This window comes from Bos javanicus, chromosome 1 (genome assembly GCF_032452875.1).
Source record: "Bos javanicus breed banteng chromosome 1, ARS-OSU_banteng_1.0, whole genome shotgun sequence".
Taxonomy (NCBI): Eukaryota; Metazoa; Chordata; class Mammalia; order Artiodactyla; family Bovidae; genus Bos; species Bos javanicus.
The window spans coordinates 1,116,231-1,135,528 of NC_083868.1; the positions used below are offsets into that span (position 1 = coordinate 1,116,231).

Genomic DNA, 19,298 nt, shown 5'->3' on the forward strand with positions numbered 1-19,298 from the left:
ATTTGTAAACTACTTAGGAGAGAGGAAGTGTGAAGAGTGGAAGAGTAGGGTCACCCCATGTGCTAGGCAGAACCGATCATGAAAAAGAAATTCTGATTTTCTCTAAAAGTATTCAGATTAAATGTGTTCAGAAGTCTCTAGCTCATTTGCATAATTATTTAGAAACAAGGGCTTCCCCAGTGGCTCAGTGGTAAAGAATCCACCTGCCAATGTAGGAGACATGAGTTCAATCCCTGGGTCAAAGATCCCTGGAGGAGGAAATGGCAACCCAATCCAGTATTCTTGCTTGGGAAATCCCATGGAGAGAGGAGCCTGGTAGGCTACACACAGTTGTATGGGGTCACAAAGAGTCAGACAGAACTTGGCCACCACACAGCAACAACTTAGAAACAGTCAGCCTCCTGAAAACTTTAAAAAAAAAAAATCCCTCTCTATTTTTCTTTGTAATGTCTGTAAGTTTTAAAGAGACCAAAGGTCTGAAACTATCTATTTACAAAGATGAAAGTCTATTGCCTTAAAGACACAGTAGTTTGATGACCAACTTATGAAAATTGTTTGGATTAGAGTCAGGAAGGGAGGGGAATGGAAATTTCATATATTTTGTTCTAACTGAAACTAGTCAGTTAATCAGAAACAACTTAAAGGTTACTGAGAGAATTCTTGTGACCAATGCTTTTAAGATTTTAGAATGTGTTCCCTTTAATGCTTAAAGATGGCAGAAATCAGAGGCTTTATGCTTAATTTTTTCAGGTAGAAAGGAGGAATCACCTGTGTGGTATGATATGTGAGTTCTGGAAGAATCCACATGTCTAACAATGCCCACACCAGCCCTCCGTGAAAGCCTGAATCTCAAAGAACTGTCTAGAAAAAGCCACTGTCCGTTAAGAAGTGGTTATCTTCCCCAGGACTAACACAGGAAAAGACACCAGTCCCAGAAACCTCTAACCTTTCCACAAGCTGACACTGTTTGTCTATTTACATGAAAGGGTCCATTTTGGTGACATTTTCTACATCTTCTTACAGGTGTTTGATGAAGTGGCAAAGCCATTAAATTCTTTTTGTAAAGGTATGCTTGTCAGATCTTATTCTAAAAGATTCAAGGCACTTTTGAGAAGCCACATTAATTACTATAGCTGGTCACTATAGTGATGAAATATATTCAAAATGTAAAACTAAATCCCAAAGACTTTGAATAGCCAAAGAAATCTTGAGAAAGAACATTAACATTGGAAGCTCACACTTCCTGATTTCAAACTACATTACAAAGATACAGTAATCAAATAGTATGGTATTGGCATAAAAATGGGCACATAGATCAATGGAACCAAATAGAGAGCCCAGAAATAAACCCATGCATGTATTTATAGTCAATTAATTCACAACAGAGGAGCCAAGAATATACAATGGGGGAAAGGACAGTCTCTTCAATAAATGATGTTTCTTAAACTGGACAGCAACATACGAAAGGATGAAACCAGATCACTATTACATTACACAAAAAAATTATTCAAAATGGATTAAAGACTTGAATGCAAGACCTGAAACCACGAAACTCCTAGAAGAAAATATATGCAGTAAGCTCCTTGACATCAGTCTTGGTGACAACTTTTTTTCTACTTGACACCAAAAGGCAACAAAGGCAAAAATAAACAAGTAGGATTACATCAAACTGAATAGCTTCTGACCAGCAAAGGAAACCATCACCAAAATAAAGAAACAATTTACTGAATGGCAGAAAATATTTTCTAATCATATACTGATAAGGGACTAATATCCAAAATGCATTAAAAAAACATGTACCAACTAACAGCAAAAAACCAACAATCTGATTTTTAAACGAGCAGAGGTTCTGAACAGACATTTTCCAAAGAAGGCATATAGATGGCCAACAGGCACATGAAAAGATGCTCAACATCCCTCATCAGAGACACAGGAGATCAAAACCACCATGAGCTATCACCTCACACCTGTTTTAGAATAGCTATTATCAAAAAGGGCTTCCCAGGTGGCACAGAGGTAAAGGATCCACCTGTCAATGCAGGAGACACAAGAGACACAGCTTCGATCCCTGGGTGGGGAAGATCCCCTAGAGTAGGAAATAGCAACCCACTCCAGTATTCTTGCCTGGAAAAGTCCAGGAACAGAGGACCCTGGCAGGCTGCAGTCCAAGGGGTTGCCAAGAGTCGGACACCACTGAGTGACTGAGCCCATACATCACATTATAGACAAAAATATAACAAGTGTTGTAGAGGATGTGGAGAAAAGGGAACCCTAGTGCTCTGTAGGTGAGAACGTAAGATGGAGCAGCCCTATAGAAAACAGTACGCAATTTTCTCAAAAAATTAAAAATAGAACTACCATTAGATCCAGCAATTTCATTCCTGGGTATTTATCCAAAGAAAATGAAAAAACTACCTGCTGCTCACAGGTCAAAGACCAGTGGTTCCAGTTGTGCCCTTCTTCTCTTCTTTAACTTTTCTGTAGGGCAGAGAGAGTGCTAATAAGACAGGAAACCACCCAGTTGGCCCTCTGGACCTTGGTCCCGTCTCGTCCCTTTTCTGCCCTCTAGTGGAGCAACAAAACAGGACCATGAGGACAGCAACAACTAAGAAAACACCTACTGCCAGAAACAAGTTTTTTCTTTAAAGAAATAAACATCTGCACAGTTGCTAGCACTTTCTAGATGACTTTGTACACCCACCAGTGGCTGGAGTCATCTGTGCCCAGTGGAGGGGAAGGCTTTGCTCATGGTCTGTCTGTACTTTATCAGTAAAATTGTTCATTAGAGTCCTTGATCCACGTCACCAAGGGGACTATGCCCTATTTTAAAGCATGGTCCTCACTCCTCCATAATCTTCGAACATAGGGATGGCTTCATTCCTCTTCACACTTAAGATTTTAAGAAATCTATTTTAGATTCTAAGATCTGAAAACAGATCTGAACCCTAAATGCATCCCCAAGTATCAGTTCAGTTCTTGCTCAGTCGTGTTCAACTCTTTGCAACCCCATGGACCACAGCAAGCCGGGTCTCCCTGTCCATCACCAACTCCCAGAGTTTACTCAAACTCATGTCCATTGAGTCAGTGATGCCATCCCACCATCTCATCCTCTGTCGTCCCCTTCTCCTCCTGCCCTCAATCTTTCCCAGCATCAGGGTCTTTTCAAATGAGTCAGCTTTTCGCATGAGGTGGCCAAAGGATTGGAGTTTCAGCTTCAACATCAGTCCTTCCAATGAAGTGATGGGACCGGACGCCAACTTAGGACATGCGACTTAGCACTCTCCTAAGCTGGTAAAATCTGAGCGGGTGAAAAGATGGCCAAGGGGAGAGGTCCAGAGTGCGTAAGAGCAGTTCCGAGGGGCGGGGGGCAGAAGAGATGACAGGAGGGCTGTATGTGGCCAGGTCTTCTGTTTGGTGCCTGCGTTTCCCCTTTGAGTCACTCTAAGCAACGGAATACGCTCAGTCATTCAAGAAAGTAAGCCCCCAGGGGATAGCAAAATGGGCTGCATTATTAAGCTGGCTTTCCAGAACAAGAGGTTCCTTTGTTGTAATAATTCCTTGTGAGAATTTTACCAGGAAATAGGCTTTTCATCTCTATGTGAAAGCTTCAGTTGGTATCAGGCCATATTATTAAATAAGGATTAAAAATAGCCCTGGAGTTTTTAAAGCATAATTCCTATAGGAGGATAAATAGCGAGTTTCATTGTGTTGGTCCACATACTTCTTATGAGTTGATTCCACCCGCTGTGACCATAAAGACTGACACACAACCTAGCCTTTGGTCAGAATTTAAAGCTAAGAGCAACTGGGTTCAGTGATTAAGTTATGTGGATCAAGGGTGGTCACCCACCTACTCCACCTAATAAGACATTGATTGTTACTACAGTTGAAAAGAGAGTTGGACTATGAAGAAAGCTGAGCGCCGAAAAATTGATGCTTTTCAACTGTGGTGTTGGAGAAGACTGTTGAGAGTCTCTTGGACTGCAAGGAGATCCACCCAGTCCATCTTAAAGGAGATCAGTCCTGAATATTCATTGGAAGGACTGATGCTGAAGCTGAAACTCAAATACTTTGGCCACCTGATGTGAAGAGCTGACTCACTGGAAAAGACCCTGATGCTGGGAGGGATTGAAGGCAGGAGAAGGGGACGACAGAGGATGAGATGGCTGGATGGCATCACCGACTCAATGGACATGAGTTTGAGTAAACTATGGGAGTTGGTGATGGACAGGGAAGCCTGACGTGCTGCAGTCCATGGGGTCGCAAAGAGCTGGACGCAACTGAACGACTGAACTGAACTGAAGTTGCATGTCCCAGTTACCAACTGTCCAGGAAAACATCACTCCACATTTAGCAGCCTCAATTGTCTGTTTTATTTTATATCATGATTTGGTGAGTCAGGAATTTGGGGAAGGCTTGCCTGAATGATGCTTCTGTTTCATGTGACATTGACAAGGTCACTCAGTGGTGTTCAGCTGGTGAACCAGGTGCATGACAGCGTCACACACCTGTCAGGTGTTTTGGCAGAATGGCCAGAAGGCCGTCCTCAGCTGGGACTGTCAAGTGGGTACCTACAGGCAGCCCCCAGCGTGCTGGCCTCAGGGGGGGTCAGTGGACAAGGCGGAAGCTGCATGGCCCTTTGAAGTGAGAGCCACACAGCATCACTCCTGCCATATTTTCTTGGTTACCAAGTAGTCACCAAGGTCAGGCCATATTCAGAGGGAGGGGAATCAGAGCCCACTTCCCAAGGGTCTGATGGGAGGTCCGGGAGGAGGGTCAAAGAATTTGCAGCCATCTTGAATTCACCACACTATCTGATTTCAGAGTGTGCTGAAATGCTCAAACCATTTACTTATAGATTCAGGTCTTTACTGAAGTTGCTCAGTCATGTCAGACCCCTGTGACCCCATGGACTGTAGCCCACCAGGCTCCCCTGTCCATGGGATTTTCCAGGCAAGAGTACTGGAGTAGGTTGCCATTTCCTTCTCCAGGGGATCTTCCCGACCCAGCGATGGAACCCGGGTCTCCAGCATTGTAGGCAGACACTTTTACCATCTGAGCCACCAGGGAAGTCCAGGGCTTTACTAACTTGAACCAATTTAAAAAAATTTTTTTAGCCGGGCATAAAAGCAATGTTGTTGTTTCATATTATCCAGTGATGAGCAGGGCACTGTACCTGTACTACTTTTTACAGCAAGTCTCACTAGCTGGAGAGTGACAGACCAACCTTCCTTTCTTGTTGCTGCTCACGATGCAAATAACCATAACATACTGGTTAAAATGACATTAACCAAAAATCCTCCTCCTCCATTTCTGATGTGTCAATACCTCTAAGTTTTCTCTTTTTTTCCCATGGAAAGCAAAGGTGACCTTTATTCAAATGGTAAAAAAGAATGCTTTCTGCATGACGTCCAAAGGTGATACGAATTTTAGAAATACATTTTTTCCATGAAAGACAAACACACACACACACACAATAAAGGAGAGAGATTAAGATTAAGGGTTAGAAATATGTATCACAGGTGATTAATTAAGCACTAAAAAGTATGCAGGAATACATTCACTGTCATTTTTTTAAACCAAGTAATTTCAAGTGGAGAATATTAAGTAAAAGCTCAATTCTTTCAATTAAAAAAATTTAAAAAGCGGTGGACAGAACATCGTATGACTGACCAAACAAACTTTTTATATTGTCAAACATTCTCACAAATATGTCTATACACACACAAAGGCAAGCAATTGGGGGAAAGAAAACAAAACGTCCAATTCTTTTTGAATAATGTGATGAAAAACCAATAAAAGCACTCTACTTGCTGCATACAAAGGGTTCTCACAGACAAGTTTTGATTAACAGAGTAGATGTCTAACACAGAGACAAACGTGTATGTGTGTGTGCACGGGCATGCACTCAGTCACTTAGCTGTGTCCAACCCTTTGGGACCCCATGGACTACTATAGCCCATCGGGCTCCTCAGTCCATGGAATTTTCCAGGCAAGAATACTGGAGCGGGTTGCCATTTCCTACTCCAGACCTCTAAGTTTTGTTAAGCATGGAATTCTCTGCTCAGAGAGTTAAATGATAGCAAAAAGCCACTAAGTGCAACCCAAACTTCATCTTGTCGGGTAATTTATGGGAAGAGAGTTGAAGGCATCCAGCCTGGATGAAGTTCAAATGAAAGGGACAAAGTAGAGGAGAGATAAAGGCTTTCAAAGATTCTTTGAATCCACCGCATCCGAGGACCTGACACCCACCAAAAACACAAAGTGTTAATTGTCCTCATTTAGGGAGAAAGCCTGAAGTCTCTGGCTCTCCATTCTCACCTTCATGCTGGATGACCTTCACAGCACTTGGCAGCTGAGCTGTGCTGGGTGTCTTGGCCACGCCCGTGGCCATTGTCCTAAGGGCCCCATCCGACTCCCTGGTGCGCCCACCCAGGGTGCCTCCGTGTCCTGATTTCTCATCCCCACAGCGCTCGGTGGTTGGAGGTGGACTGAGGAACTGTGGGTGGCTAGGGGTGCACAGCGAGGGTCTTCCTACTGGATCGCCAAGAACCTCACAGGCCAGAGGCAGAGTCCCGCAGGTTCAAAAAAGGGAACCCAATCTCTGGCTTCCCAGAATAGCCCTAAACTTGCACACTCTAAGTGAAAAGGGTGCACTGAGGCTAGTAGCTCCTTAACCAGCACACACTGCTTCTCCTGGATAAGAATAAATGGCTGCCACTTAGACATGACAAAGAAGTGACTGTAAAAAGGGCCCATGGGGACTTCCCTGGTGGCCCAGTGGGTGGGGCTCCATGCTCCCAATGCAGGGGGTACAGAGGTTCAGCCCCTGACTGGGGAACAAGATCCCACATGCCCGCCACACCTAAGAAGTTCACATGCCACAGTGGGGGTCTCTTGGGCCATGGCTAAGGCCCAGTGCTACCAAAATAAGTAGATAAATAAAATAAGTATTTTGTAAAGGGCATATGGAGTGGCCCACCCAATTTTTTCCACATGATGTAACAGCCATGTTTGTCATTCATCCATCCACTGAGCACAGCTGGTGGCTGAGACGGTCAAGAAACCTCCTGCAATGCAGGAGACCCAGGTTCGATCCCTGGGTCGGGAAGATCCCCTGGAGAAGGGCATGGCTACCCACTCCAGCAATTCTTGCCTGGACAATCCCATGGACAGTGGAGCCTGGCGGGCTACACTCCTTGGGGTCAAAACGAATCGGACACAAATGAGCGACTTTCACTTTTACTTTTCAACAAAAGGCGGAGCCCTCACTGTTTGAGATCTAGAGACCACACATCTCCTTTCTGTTGGTCGCCGCCCAGGCTTCCATCCTGCTCGTCCCACCTGTCCCAGCTAACTCCGGCCCCAGTGCTCTCCTGCCTCATAAAACATCGAAGTTATTTCCTCCCAGATCACCCTCTAAGGCTGAAAGCTCCAAAAAAGAAGGTTCTGTGTTCATCAACACTGGCCTCAAGCAGTGTTACATGGTGTGTACTCCTGATTCAACTTTAAATAGACTTCTTGTTGATCAGTCACTAAGTCATGTCCAACTCTTTACGACCCCATGGACTGCAGCACGCCAGGCTTCCCTGTCCTTCACCATCTCCCGGAGTTTGCTCAAACTCATGTCCATTGAGTCCGTGATGCCATCCAACCATCTCGTACTCTGCAGCCCTGCTCTCCTTTTGCTTTCAATCCTTCCCCGCATCAGGGTCTTTTCTAGTGAGCTGGCTCTTTACTTGGGTCCAAAATACCACTTGGTAGTTAGAAAGACTGAAAAGCAGCTTTTACGTTGCCCTACATCAAGACTCAGCTTTCACACAGATGACCAACTACAGAAGAAAAGAGAAAGAGTTGAAATAGAGCCCATAAAACTAGTAAAAATGGAGAATTTTTGTTTTTTTTTTCCTGGCTTTCAACTTTTTATTTCATATTAGGGAATAGTCAATTAACAAGTTGTGGTAGTTTCAGGTGAACAGCAAAGGGACTCAGCCATACATGTATGTGTATCCCCCAAAACCCCTTCAAAAAATGGAGAATATTTTTAATCTCATGACCATGCAGGGATATTTAAGATCAGACTTCCCTTGCAGACTGAGTAAGTATGTGCCCACATGGTCTGCATTTCTTCACAGAGCTACACTTTCAGAAGCTTCAAAATTATCTTTTCAAACAATCTTTGGTATTTGTGTATTTCCATCCTCTCTCTCATCTGACATAAGCCACGGGTAGGCTTCCGCAATTCCCTGGTCCTCTGCAAATAGGACTTGTCATCCATCTCTATACATTGTGGTCAATTCTTTCAACAGATGGAATCCAAAAAAGAACACCTGGCTAGGAGGCACAATGTTAGAAACAGTACTTCACCACAGATAATTATTTGTCATGAATTCAGAGATGGCAAGATCAAAGGGATATACCTTTACATTTTCAGGTGGAACAGTGTGGGTGTGAAATGATGCTGCTATCTATACATTTTAAACTTTGTTTGAACAGGAATTCTAATAATGTAGGCAAGAGTTTGATCCTGAAAGGATGTGTGCTTGATAAAATGTAACCTTCTGATTAAAAAGAAAGGGAGAAAGGCAAGATTTGAAATACCTAATCCTTCAGGACTTAAGAAGTTAGAAAATAAAAAGCAAAACAGAGCATTTAAACTTTTCAGGAAATGCATTTTCTAAGAGTGCTGTCACAGCCGATGCTTTGTTTTCCCAAGTATCCATTACAAGAAATTACTGAAGCAAAAAGGATACATTACTCCAGCACAAATAGTCAAAACAGACAGGGGTCTAACTTCCTTAATATAAAAATCAGGAAGAACAAGAACAAATTTCAAAGGCAATTTGAAAAATGAGCAAAGGACATAAACAACAAAGGATAGATCACAGAATAGATGCTAATGGTTTTTAAATATGTAAAATTAAACTCAGTCTCATGTATACTAAAAGAAATGTGCGTTAAATGACAATGGATCTCATTTTTCACTTCTCAGATTCAAAAGGTAGGGAACACACTGAGCAGGCAAGGATGAGGAAGCAGACAGAGCACTCATGGCGGGTCAGGGGAGCACTGTTTGGCATAACCTCTTTGGAGAGCAAATTTAATACACGTTATCAGAATCTTAAGTATGCACATCCTTCCTCTTAGCAATATCATTTCCAAGAGTTTAGGTTCCATATACGAGTATACATCTTTGGATGGATTTTCACTACAGCACTGCTTATCACATGAGAAAGGGGAAACTACCTAAATATCCAACAGTGCCAACTGATAGTAGAATACACCCACTACGAGAAAAATGCAAAATGTTAACAAGAATGTGAGGGAGCTACAGGCACCAATGGGGAATGATTTATAAGACACGATGTTAAGTAAAGACAGCAAGATGCAACCAAATGTATTTCCAGTGTACTACCTTTCATGGCATCTGGTCCCATCACTTCATGGCAAATAGCTGGGCAAACAGTAACTGACTATATTTTTGGGCTCCAAAATCACTGCAGATGGTGACTGCAGCCATGAAATTAAAAGATACTTGCTCCTTGGAAGAAAAGTTATGAGCAACCTAGACAGCATATTAAAAAGCAGACACATTACTTTGCCAACAAAGGTCCATCTAGTCAAAGCTATGGTTTTTCCAGTAGTCATGCATGGATGTGAGAGTTGGACTATAAAGAAAGCTGAGTGCCGAAGAATTGATGCTTTCAAACTGTGGTGTTGGAGAAGATTCTTGAGAGTCCCTTGGACTGCAAAGAGATCCAATCAGTCCATCCTAAAGGAAATCAGTCCTGAATATTCATTGGAAGGACTGATGCTGAAGCTGAAACTCCAATCCTTTGGCCACCTGATGCGAAGAGCTGACTCATTTGAAAAGACCCTGATGCTGCGAAAGATTGAGGGCAGGAGGAGAAGGGGATGACAGAGGATGAGATGATTGGATGGCATCACCGACTCAATGGGCATGAGTCTGAGTAAACTCCGGGAGTTGGTGATGGACAGGGAGGGCTGGCATGCTGCAGTCCATGGCGTCGCAGAGTCGGACATGACTGAGCAACTGAACTGAACTTTTCGTGAAAAAAAAAAAAACAACAACAACAAAGGTGTGGTATTTTTAAAACGTTTTTGGCCTTCTCTTTAAAAAGTGGAGTTGAGGTACTTCCCTGGTGGTCCAGCAGTTAAGACTCTGTGCTTCCAATGAAGGGGATGTGGGTTTGACCCCTGGTCGGGGAACTAAGATCCCACATGTGGTGTGGGCAAAAAAATAGCTTCTAAAAAATAAATAAATAAATAATAAAAAGTAAAGTTGAATTCCACTCTCCTTGAAGGCTAGACTACAGTATAAGACAGAAATTACAGCGTGTGATTTCTCAGTTGCTGTGCTCAGTCAGTCAGTCATGGTCAGCTCTTTGTGACCCCCTGGACTGCAGCCTGCCAGGATCCTCTGTCCATGCGATTTTCCCAGGCAAGAATACCAGAGTGGGCTGCCATTCCCATTTCCAGGGGATCCTCCTGACCCAAGGACTGAACTTGCATCTGTTTCATCTCCTGCACTGGCTTCTGAGACAATGTCATAAAAGGCTTCCTCTCTTGGATCTGTGCTCTGGGGAGAGCCAAATGCCATGTGACCAGGACACTAAAGCAGCACTGTGGAGAGTCCAGGTGACGGACAAGTGAACCTCTTGACAACAGACATGAGTCAACCACCCCCACGAAAGTGGATCCTCCAGCCCCAGTCGGTCCTTCAGATGAGACCACAGTCTTGGCCAACATCCTGGCTACAACCTCATGAAGGAGAACTACCCAGCTTAAGCCACTCTCAAGCTTCTGACACACAGAAACCTTGAATAGTAAATGTTTGTTGTTTTAAGGTGCTAAGTCTTAGAGTAATATGTTACACAGCACTCAGTAACCAATGCAGTGAAGATAGTCACATATATGCTTGAATATTTGCAGAACATCTCTAAGGAGAAAACTAAGAGACTGGGCCACAGGGGTGGAAGAAAACATTTTTTATCATACTGTATCTTTTTATATTTATGTTTTTATTTTCCTAATGTATTATCTTTTCTTTAAAAAGATACATTTAACAAAAGAACCTCATAGATTCCATGAATGACTGAATTGTGCATAAATATCTTTAATCTCCCTATTTTAACTCTTAAAAATTTTAATTTGTTCCACTTGTGAAATAAAACTGAAGTAAAATACAAGTTGAAATATTTTAGAAAATATCTCCCCCCAACTCTGCCCAGATACAGAGCCTACTTTATAAATCAGCACTCTGTCAGGAAAAGAGCAGAGAAAATTAATGATGAAAAAAGAGAAGCTTAGGAGATTTAAATATCCACCTCCCTGATTCTCAGAGAAAACTTTTCTTGGCTGAATATCACAGGAGATCAGAGAATGGTTAGGGCAAAACCAGCCTATTTTAGAAAATCTTGAAGAATTTGTGCTAGGGATTATCCAAGGGTCCCACTCTCTGTGTCTCCTCAAATACAATTAAGTCCATAACTCTTTAGGGACCACTCTACATGCAGGTCCTCTGTACATGCTTGTATAGCCCCCACTCAACAGGATCCCACTGTCCCTTCCTCCCCAGGTGACCATTATGTGCCAGACTATAGTGCCTTCATGGAGAAGACTGACTCTGGCCCTTGAGCAAGGGACCCTGGACTGAGCAGGGGGGAACAGAGCTTGAATCCAGCAAGGCACCTTGAACCAATCATCCATCCATCTGACTTATTTACCTTCCATTACCAAGAAGAAATCTGAGCACCAAAGAATTGATGCTTTTGAACTGTGGTGTTGAAGAAGACTCTTGAGAGTCCCTTGGACTGTAAGGAGATCCAACCAGTCCATCATAAAGGAAATCAGCTCTGAATATTCATTGGAAGGACTGATGCTAAAGCTGAAACTCCAATACTTGGCCACCTGATGCGAAGAACTGACTCATTTGAAAAGACCCTGATGCTGGGAAAGATTGAAGGTGGGAAGAGAAGGGGATGACAGAGGATGAGATGGTTGGGTGGCATCACTGACTCAATGGACATAAGTTTGAGTAAACTCCGGGAGTTGGTGATGGACGGGGAAGCCTGGTGTACTGTGGTCTATGGGGTCACAAAGAGTCGGACACGACTGAGCAACTGAACTGAACCAAGAACAGATGGAGGGCCTCCCACAATCCCTCTGCCGTGCCAGGTGGTAAGGACATCCCATGAATCTCACTCAAGGGCATGTGCTGTGCTGTGTGTGCACGTGTGTGTAAGAGGTTAGCAAAGCACCTCTGTTCCCACCCCAACTAACCCTGTATGATTTCACAAACGTAATGTGTAAGGGGACGACAGAGGATAAGATGGTTGATAGCATCCATTGATGACTCAATGGACATGAGTTTGAGCAAATTCTGGGAGATAGTGAAAGACAGGCAAGCCTGGCGTGCTGCAGTACATGAGGTCCCAAAGAGTCGGACACAACTGAGTGACTGAACAATCACAAAATTTGTAAGCAAGTGGCATAGACACTCAGAAAATAATGACAAAAGAAATGTCATTTGGGGGGAAAAATTAAAGTTACAGAACTGCATTTTTGCTCATTTCCCTTTTGAACACAAAATTCATATTTGGTTATGGAAATAGCATCTCCATTTTAAGCTTTTCGGACACCAAACCAAAGAGGTCTCAGCCTGCTTGCTCCTGGAGAAAGATGCACAGAGAGTCCACCAGATGTTGGTCCCAACAGACCCCTTTGCCACTCCCAACCCCCATTCAATGTGACAATGTTAGGACAACTCAGTTAATTTACTTATCTATTTAGGGGGGCAGCATCTCTCGGAGACAATGCTTATTCAAAGGCCATGACTTGAGTTCTACTTTGTTGCACTCAGTTTCACCTCCCTGGAGAATCTAAATATAATGCCAAATACAAGTTTCCGAGCTCAGCAGTAGCTGTGTATTAGTGGTTAAATGTATGGTGTCCAAAACATAGTTTAAGAAATTCTTAGATTCTGGTCCAGGATTAGTCACTTGTCATGTACATTAAGGTTTTTTTAATTAAGTCAGGTGAAATCTGCTAGGAAATCCATTTTTTAGACTATCCCACCCCTGCTGCATGTGTGCTCAGTCATGTCCGACTCTTTGAGATCCCATGGACTGTAGCCTGTCAGGCTCCTCTGTCCATGGGATTCTCCAGGCAAGAATACCGGAGTGGGTTGCCGTTTCCTTCTCCAGGGGATCTTCCCAACCCAGGGATCGAACCCGTATCTCCTGCATTGGCAGGCAGATCTTTCATCAATGTGCCACCTGGGAAGACCTATCCCACCCCTGGACCCTGCCTGAAAGTATTAGAAGAACCAAACCTGTGAGCAAGACTTCCTTAGCTACTAAATCCTTGTGTCTAAAGTCCTTACTTTACTCCATGGTGTTAGTATCTTGTTTGTCATTTGTTCTTGGTGTGTTATTATGTTGTCATCCTTTCCTTTGTAACGAAGAGATGAATTTTTGTTTCTAAAGACATTGCCAGGGTTACCCTATAATTTGATAAATAATTATCACTTCTTTGAGAAAACAAAACTAAAAATTACATGATCAGCAATTCATTTACCACACAATAATTCAAGGAGGCTTTCCAGTGGCCTGCTTTATACATTCATGGCTCTTTTACAACCAAGAATACATTCTTGCATAGGTACAGAATAAAATAAAATGACAAAGTAATAGAATGACAATTCTTACCAAGATAGGTAATATAAACTACCAGGTGACTAAATTTAGAAGCACATCTTATTATTACATTTCACTGTGTCGTATGTCATTACTTTCTGATAACCAATACATTTGTCACCTATACATTTTAAAAATAGGAATAAATATAAAAAATTTCCCAAATAGAATGAGACCTAATTAACTTAAAACTTTGTTTAAAAGAAAAAAAAAAAAACTGTGTTTACTAGGCTGTCATGAAGGCTAGGTGAATGGTTAGAGGAACATTGTAGTATTATCCTTAAAGAACAGCTCTGTGAAATTTACACTCCAGTCATGGCATCAAAAACCCACCAAGACCCACCACTGGCCCCTGACATGTTTACAAAACCTAGATGGTCAGATGTCCACTATGGAATACAGCGTCCAGATAAAGTACAGCCCAAATAAGGAGCTTGCTAAGCTGCTAAGTCACTTCAGTCGTGTCCGACTCTGTGCGACCCCATAGACGGCAGCCCACCAGGCTCCCCCGTCCCTGGGATTCTCCAGGCAAGAACGCTGGAGTGGGTTGCCATTTCCTTCTCCAATGCATGAAAGTGAAAAGTGAAAGTGAAGTCGCTCAGTCGTGTCCGACTCTCAGCGACCCCATCGACTGTAGCCTACCAGGCTCCTCCATCCATGGGATTTTCCAGGCAAGAGTACTGGAGTGGGGTGCCATTGCAGTTAAATTTGGCAAAGAAATCCTATTCTGAACTAATTTAAGGATTCTAAATCAAGTATCACAAAGTCAAGAGATAAAACAGGCTAAAGGGCTTTTGCTTGAGTTTTGCTTTGGGATTCTTTTGTTTTTCAGGACAATGATTATTAGAAGCAAGAGAAGAAAGTGAGATGCCTTAACAATCCTATGGGACACATCCCAAGAGACCCTTAGAAGCTGCATCAGGCAGTAGTTGCTTCAAAACCAGTTTCACTGTTTGGAGGTCCATTTGTTACTTTAACAAAAGGAAAAGGACTGAGCACCCTGCCAATCATCAGAGTCAAACATTCTGGCTAAGCCACTCAGGACATGCCCCCTTGCCTCTGCCTACCCACACTACGCTAAGCAGAATCTGAGAAAACAACTTGTTTTTACTTTTCATAATATTCTTCTCTCCCAGAGAATGGAAGTAATTGGGTATCTAGAGGTATTTTCCCTAAAATAAAATAAAATAAAATAAAATGGCAGGGATGGGATGGAAAAGGGACTATCCCCATGCAAAAATCAATGAAAGTTGATCAGAACTAGCAGATGTAACAAGAATTCACACTTATACCAGGCTTCTTTCAAGTCAGGTACTGTTCTAAGTAGAATCTTATCTTGAATCCCAGCAACCTCATAGAGTAAGTACTATTGTTGTTCCTGTTTTATCCATAAGCAACGAAGGCACAAAAAGGCTAAGTAACTTGCCCAAGGTCACACAGCAAGAAAGAAACAAAGCCAGGATTTGGCCCCAGCTCACTGGCTCTAAAATCTGTGCTACTGATCATTACAATATACCACCTCCTACAGGCAGCCACCGGTTCACACACACCATGCATTTCCAGACCTGTGCTCCACACTGGAGACAGCGTACAGAGGGTGGTGTGAGTGGAGTTTTGACAGGGGGTACCCAAGCCAAATCAGGGTTGGGAAAGCCTCCCCGGAGGAGACGATGGCCACGCTGAACCTTGGACACAAGCAGATAACCAGGCAAGGGAGGGCGAGAGGGATGAAGGGGAAGAAACTTGATTCGGGTAGAGCACATGGAAAATTTCAAGGCAGAAAAGAATGTGGTTCTCCCAAGGACCAGTAAGTAGTTTAATTTGGCGGCACAGTGGTATCAAGAGGTGGGGGTGAGGGGGCACCCAGGCAATGCCAAGGAGACAGGAATCACATCCCAGAGAGCCTCGTGATCTGGCTAAGGAGTGGGGATTTATCTGCCATAAACAACTGAGGAATTTTATACTAGGAAACAAAATGATCAGATCTTTTCTTCCTTAGCTCACTGGCTATGACGAAGGACTAGACTGGAGAAAACCAAGGATGGAAGCAGAGTCCAGTTAGGAAACTGTTTCCAAGCTGTAATGAGAGACTGGTATCCTATAGTCCAGAAACCAGAGCCAGGGGGAAATTTCTTAAACCAAGGAGCGGAGCTGGAACACGCACAGCAGTGCCGTGTTCAGGTTCCCCCTCCCTTAACTCCCCTGAAGTCTTCGTGCTCCAGGGACCCTCCTTGGGGTTTGTACCCTCAGATTATGTCCCAATACATGATCTGAAAAGTCTCAGCATCTTAAAAATTGCCCCGAACAACACAATGAATAAAAGCAAGCCCATCCTTCCCAAATTCTCTTGCCACTCAAAGAGTTCTTGAAATTCTGATCTTAATCATGTTGGGAACTTTTTTTTCCCTTATTTCCTTTTTTTTTCCAGTTATTAAAATTTGCTTACATTTCTCTCAAGGAGGTTGGGTCATAACTGGCCTCTATAAGCCTGGAAATATTTTGCAAGGATTATGATTTAACATACAATGCACATTCTTGACCTTATTATCTGCTGCTTTCCTGGTCTGGCCAAAGGTCTTTGGGAAGAGCTTTTTCAACAAAAAACCTGCTCCTGGACCTTGGTCCTTATTTGTGATGCCTTATAGGAATCCCTATTTAAACTCAAAACTACCTCACTTGTATCTCTACAGAATCTTTGTCCTCTTTGACTCTTTGAAGTAAGGCTGAAAATAAGACAAAGAAGCAAACAATGGTTATCAGCATATTGCATGCCTCTTAAAAAAAATGCTAAAATGTTCCATAAATATTACCATATTTAAATGAACTTCCATTTTCCTCCCAAACACACGTTATTGATTCTCCCAAAACGAAAGAGGTTTTGGGAGTTGAAAATTTGGGCCAGGTCTGGGCCTCTGAGATTTGAGTCCTAGTACAGTTTCACTTTACAACCTATCTGTTAGCATTTTTTCACTTTAAGTATTAGCGTTTCCTTTGGCAGAAATTGTTCGGAACATCAATAGGGCTTGTCGGGGTTTTGCTTTTGTTCTGTAGGTTCTTTGAGAACCTCCAGACTAGAAGGGCCAGTTAGGATTTTCAGGACAAAGGCCGGTGGAATGCTGAACCTACCTCCCACCATCCCCATCCCAACCTCTTTGTTTCCAAACCCTCAATTCTTCCCCGTCACATTCCTTTGGATTTCCCCGACTCGGTGGGAAAAAAAAATTCCGCCTGCCAAAGCAGGAGACGTGGGTTGGATCCCTGGGTGGGGAAGATCACCTGGAGAAGGCAATAGCAACCCACTCCAGGAGTCTTCCCTGGGACATCCCATGGACAGAGGACCCTGGAGGGCTAGAGTCCATGGGGTCGCAAAGACTCGGACACAACTGAGCGACTTAACAACCACGCTCCTTTAACTCTTCTCGTTGAAACGCAGGCTGTCCTGCCTGGCTCCCGCGGACAGAGGGCTCGGTGACCATTGGGCGCCGAGAGCACGATCCCTGAGCGTCCCTCTGGGATCAGATCTGAAAAGACACGACTGAGGGTGCTGGGAGGGGGCGTCCCGGGAGTTGCGGGAAGCCAGGTTTACCTTAACGAAGAGGGTGATGTCGTGGTCCTGCCCCGGGGCTCCCTCCTCGGACGCCTCGCCGCCCTCCTGGCCGCCGTTCTCTGGCACTATCCCGCCGTCGCGTTCAGCGCTGCGCTCGTCCGCCAGGTGGTTGCTCAGGTCGGCCTGGGGCTCCCCGACCTCCGCAGGCTGGATCGCCTCTCCAGCCGCGGTGCCGTCGGGGGACTCCTCCTCGCCCCCGGCCGTGGCCTCCTCGCCTGGCCCCTGGAGACCCTGCTCCGGCCTCTCCTCTTCGGCCTCCTCTTCCTGCCCCGAAGGCCCACCCTGGTCCGCTTCCTCACTGGCCTCTGCCCTCGCGTCCCCTGGGGCCGCTTCCCCCGCCTCTTCTCCCTCGGGGTCGCCCGTCTCCTCCGCTGAGGCCCGAGGCCCCCGCGCAAGCTCCCCGGGGGTGCACTCCGCGCTCTCCGGCGCTGGGGCCTCAACCGCCTCTGCCTGGGGCTGGGATTTGCGGTCCCCTCCGTCCCGGGACTCACCCCCGGAGCCCTGCGCTTCTGCCGTCGGCACCCCGACATCCGTACTGGCCCCCGTTGGCCCCCCGACATCTGTGCTATCCGCCATCGATTCCTCGGCTCCCACACTCTCCCCCGCCGGCCCCTCTGCGTCCACGCGGGCCCCCACCGACCCCTCGGAGTCCACGCTGTTCCCCACCGACTCCGGGGCGTCCACGAGGGCCCCCATCAACCCCTCGGCTACCACGCTTTCCCCCACCGACTCCGGGGCGTCCACGCGCGCCCCGGACGCCCCAGGCGCGCTGCCGGCCGGCTCCCCCGGCCCGTTCCCCGCCTCTTCCTTCGCGTTCAAGGCAGCGGGATCCCTGGGCCCCGCCTGAACCTCCCCCGGCTCCTCGCCCTGCGCGCCTGGCCCAGGGCTCGCCTCCTCCTCCGGCTCCGCGCCGCTCGTCGGCCCCTCTCCCTCGCGGGCGTCCTCCCCTGCCTCGGCCTGGCCCTGCGCCCCGCTCCCGCCCCGCGTCTCGGCTCCTGGGCCCCCGCCGGAGCCAGGTTCCAGCCCGCCCGCTCGCCCTCCGGCCGGTCCCGGGCCTTCTCCCTCGGGCCCCGCGGCCGTCGCGGCTGCGCCCGCCCCTTCGCCCCCCGGCGCCTCCGCGGGGCCCTCTCTAGCCTCCTCTCGCTGAGCCTTCGGGCCGGCGGCCTCCGGCTCGTCCCGCCTCTCCGCCTGAAGCGCCGGGCCCCCGGACGGGCTCCGAGGACGCGGGACGCCCCCCTCCAGCTCCGCGACCCCGGCCATGGCCGTAGATCCCTGTCTTGAACCGGAGACCCTTCCTGGACTCTGCTGAGGAGCCGGTTGGCGCTAGGCGAAGGGCACGGCGCGGGGGACCGTTGCACCCCCTCGGAGAGGACACCCCTGCTCCGGGCTCTGGCGGCGCCTGAGCGGTGCGCTGGGCACGCGGGGCGAAATCCTCTAGTCAGAAGACGCCGCGCCCCTTCCCCCGGGCTTAAGCTCTCTGGGTTCTTTCACCGCTCCTGTTTCTCCCTGGTTCCGCGTCTGCTTCCCACCTGTACCCCTAATTCCGACCTTGGTTCCCTGGAATGGCGCCCGCGGGGGTGCGGTGCGCGGCTGGGGAGGGCCGCTTAGCGCCTGCACCCGTGGAGGTGCCTGGCTCGGCGTTCGGAGGTTGACCAGGAGTGCCCGGTGCCACCTCCATCCCCGCTGGGGCTTGGGCGGGGTTTGCATCCCCCTCGGTTCCCCCTACGTGGGTGGCCTGAGAGCCTGGCCAATGACAGCCTTTCTTGCGGCCCGTGTGGATTTCAGTGAAAAGATCCTGATCCTGCCGGCAGCTTGGGAGCTTTCTGGAACAGCTTCAAGTTCCAGAGCCATTAAAATCACCCCCAGACGCCCAAACACCTAATCCCCACTTTCCCAGGAGTCAAGTGTTAAACTTCAGCAGCTGCGCAACTGCAGGTGCCCCTGAAATGCCTCAGTGCCTACGAGTCAGGTGG

General features: G+C 46.3%; 1 protein-coding gene across 1 annotated transcript in view; it reads right to left on the reverse strand.

Annotated features, from left to right (window-relative positions):
* CLIC6 (chloride intracellular channel 6) overlaps positions 1–19,032 on the reverse strand; it is a 55,500-nt gene extending 36,468 nt beyond the window's left edge. Inside the window, exon 1 of the mRNA XM_061380909.1 lies at positions 17,305–19,032. Within this exon, the coding sequence (XP_061236893.1) occupies positions 17,305–18,585 (1,281 nt within the window). The 5' untranslated portion in view covers positions 18,586–19,032. The remainder of the gene's footprint in view (positions 1–17,304) is intronic.
* Between the last annotated feature and the right edge of the window lie 266 nt (positions 19,033–19,298).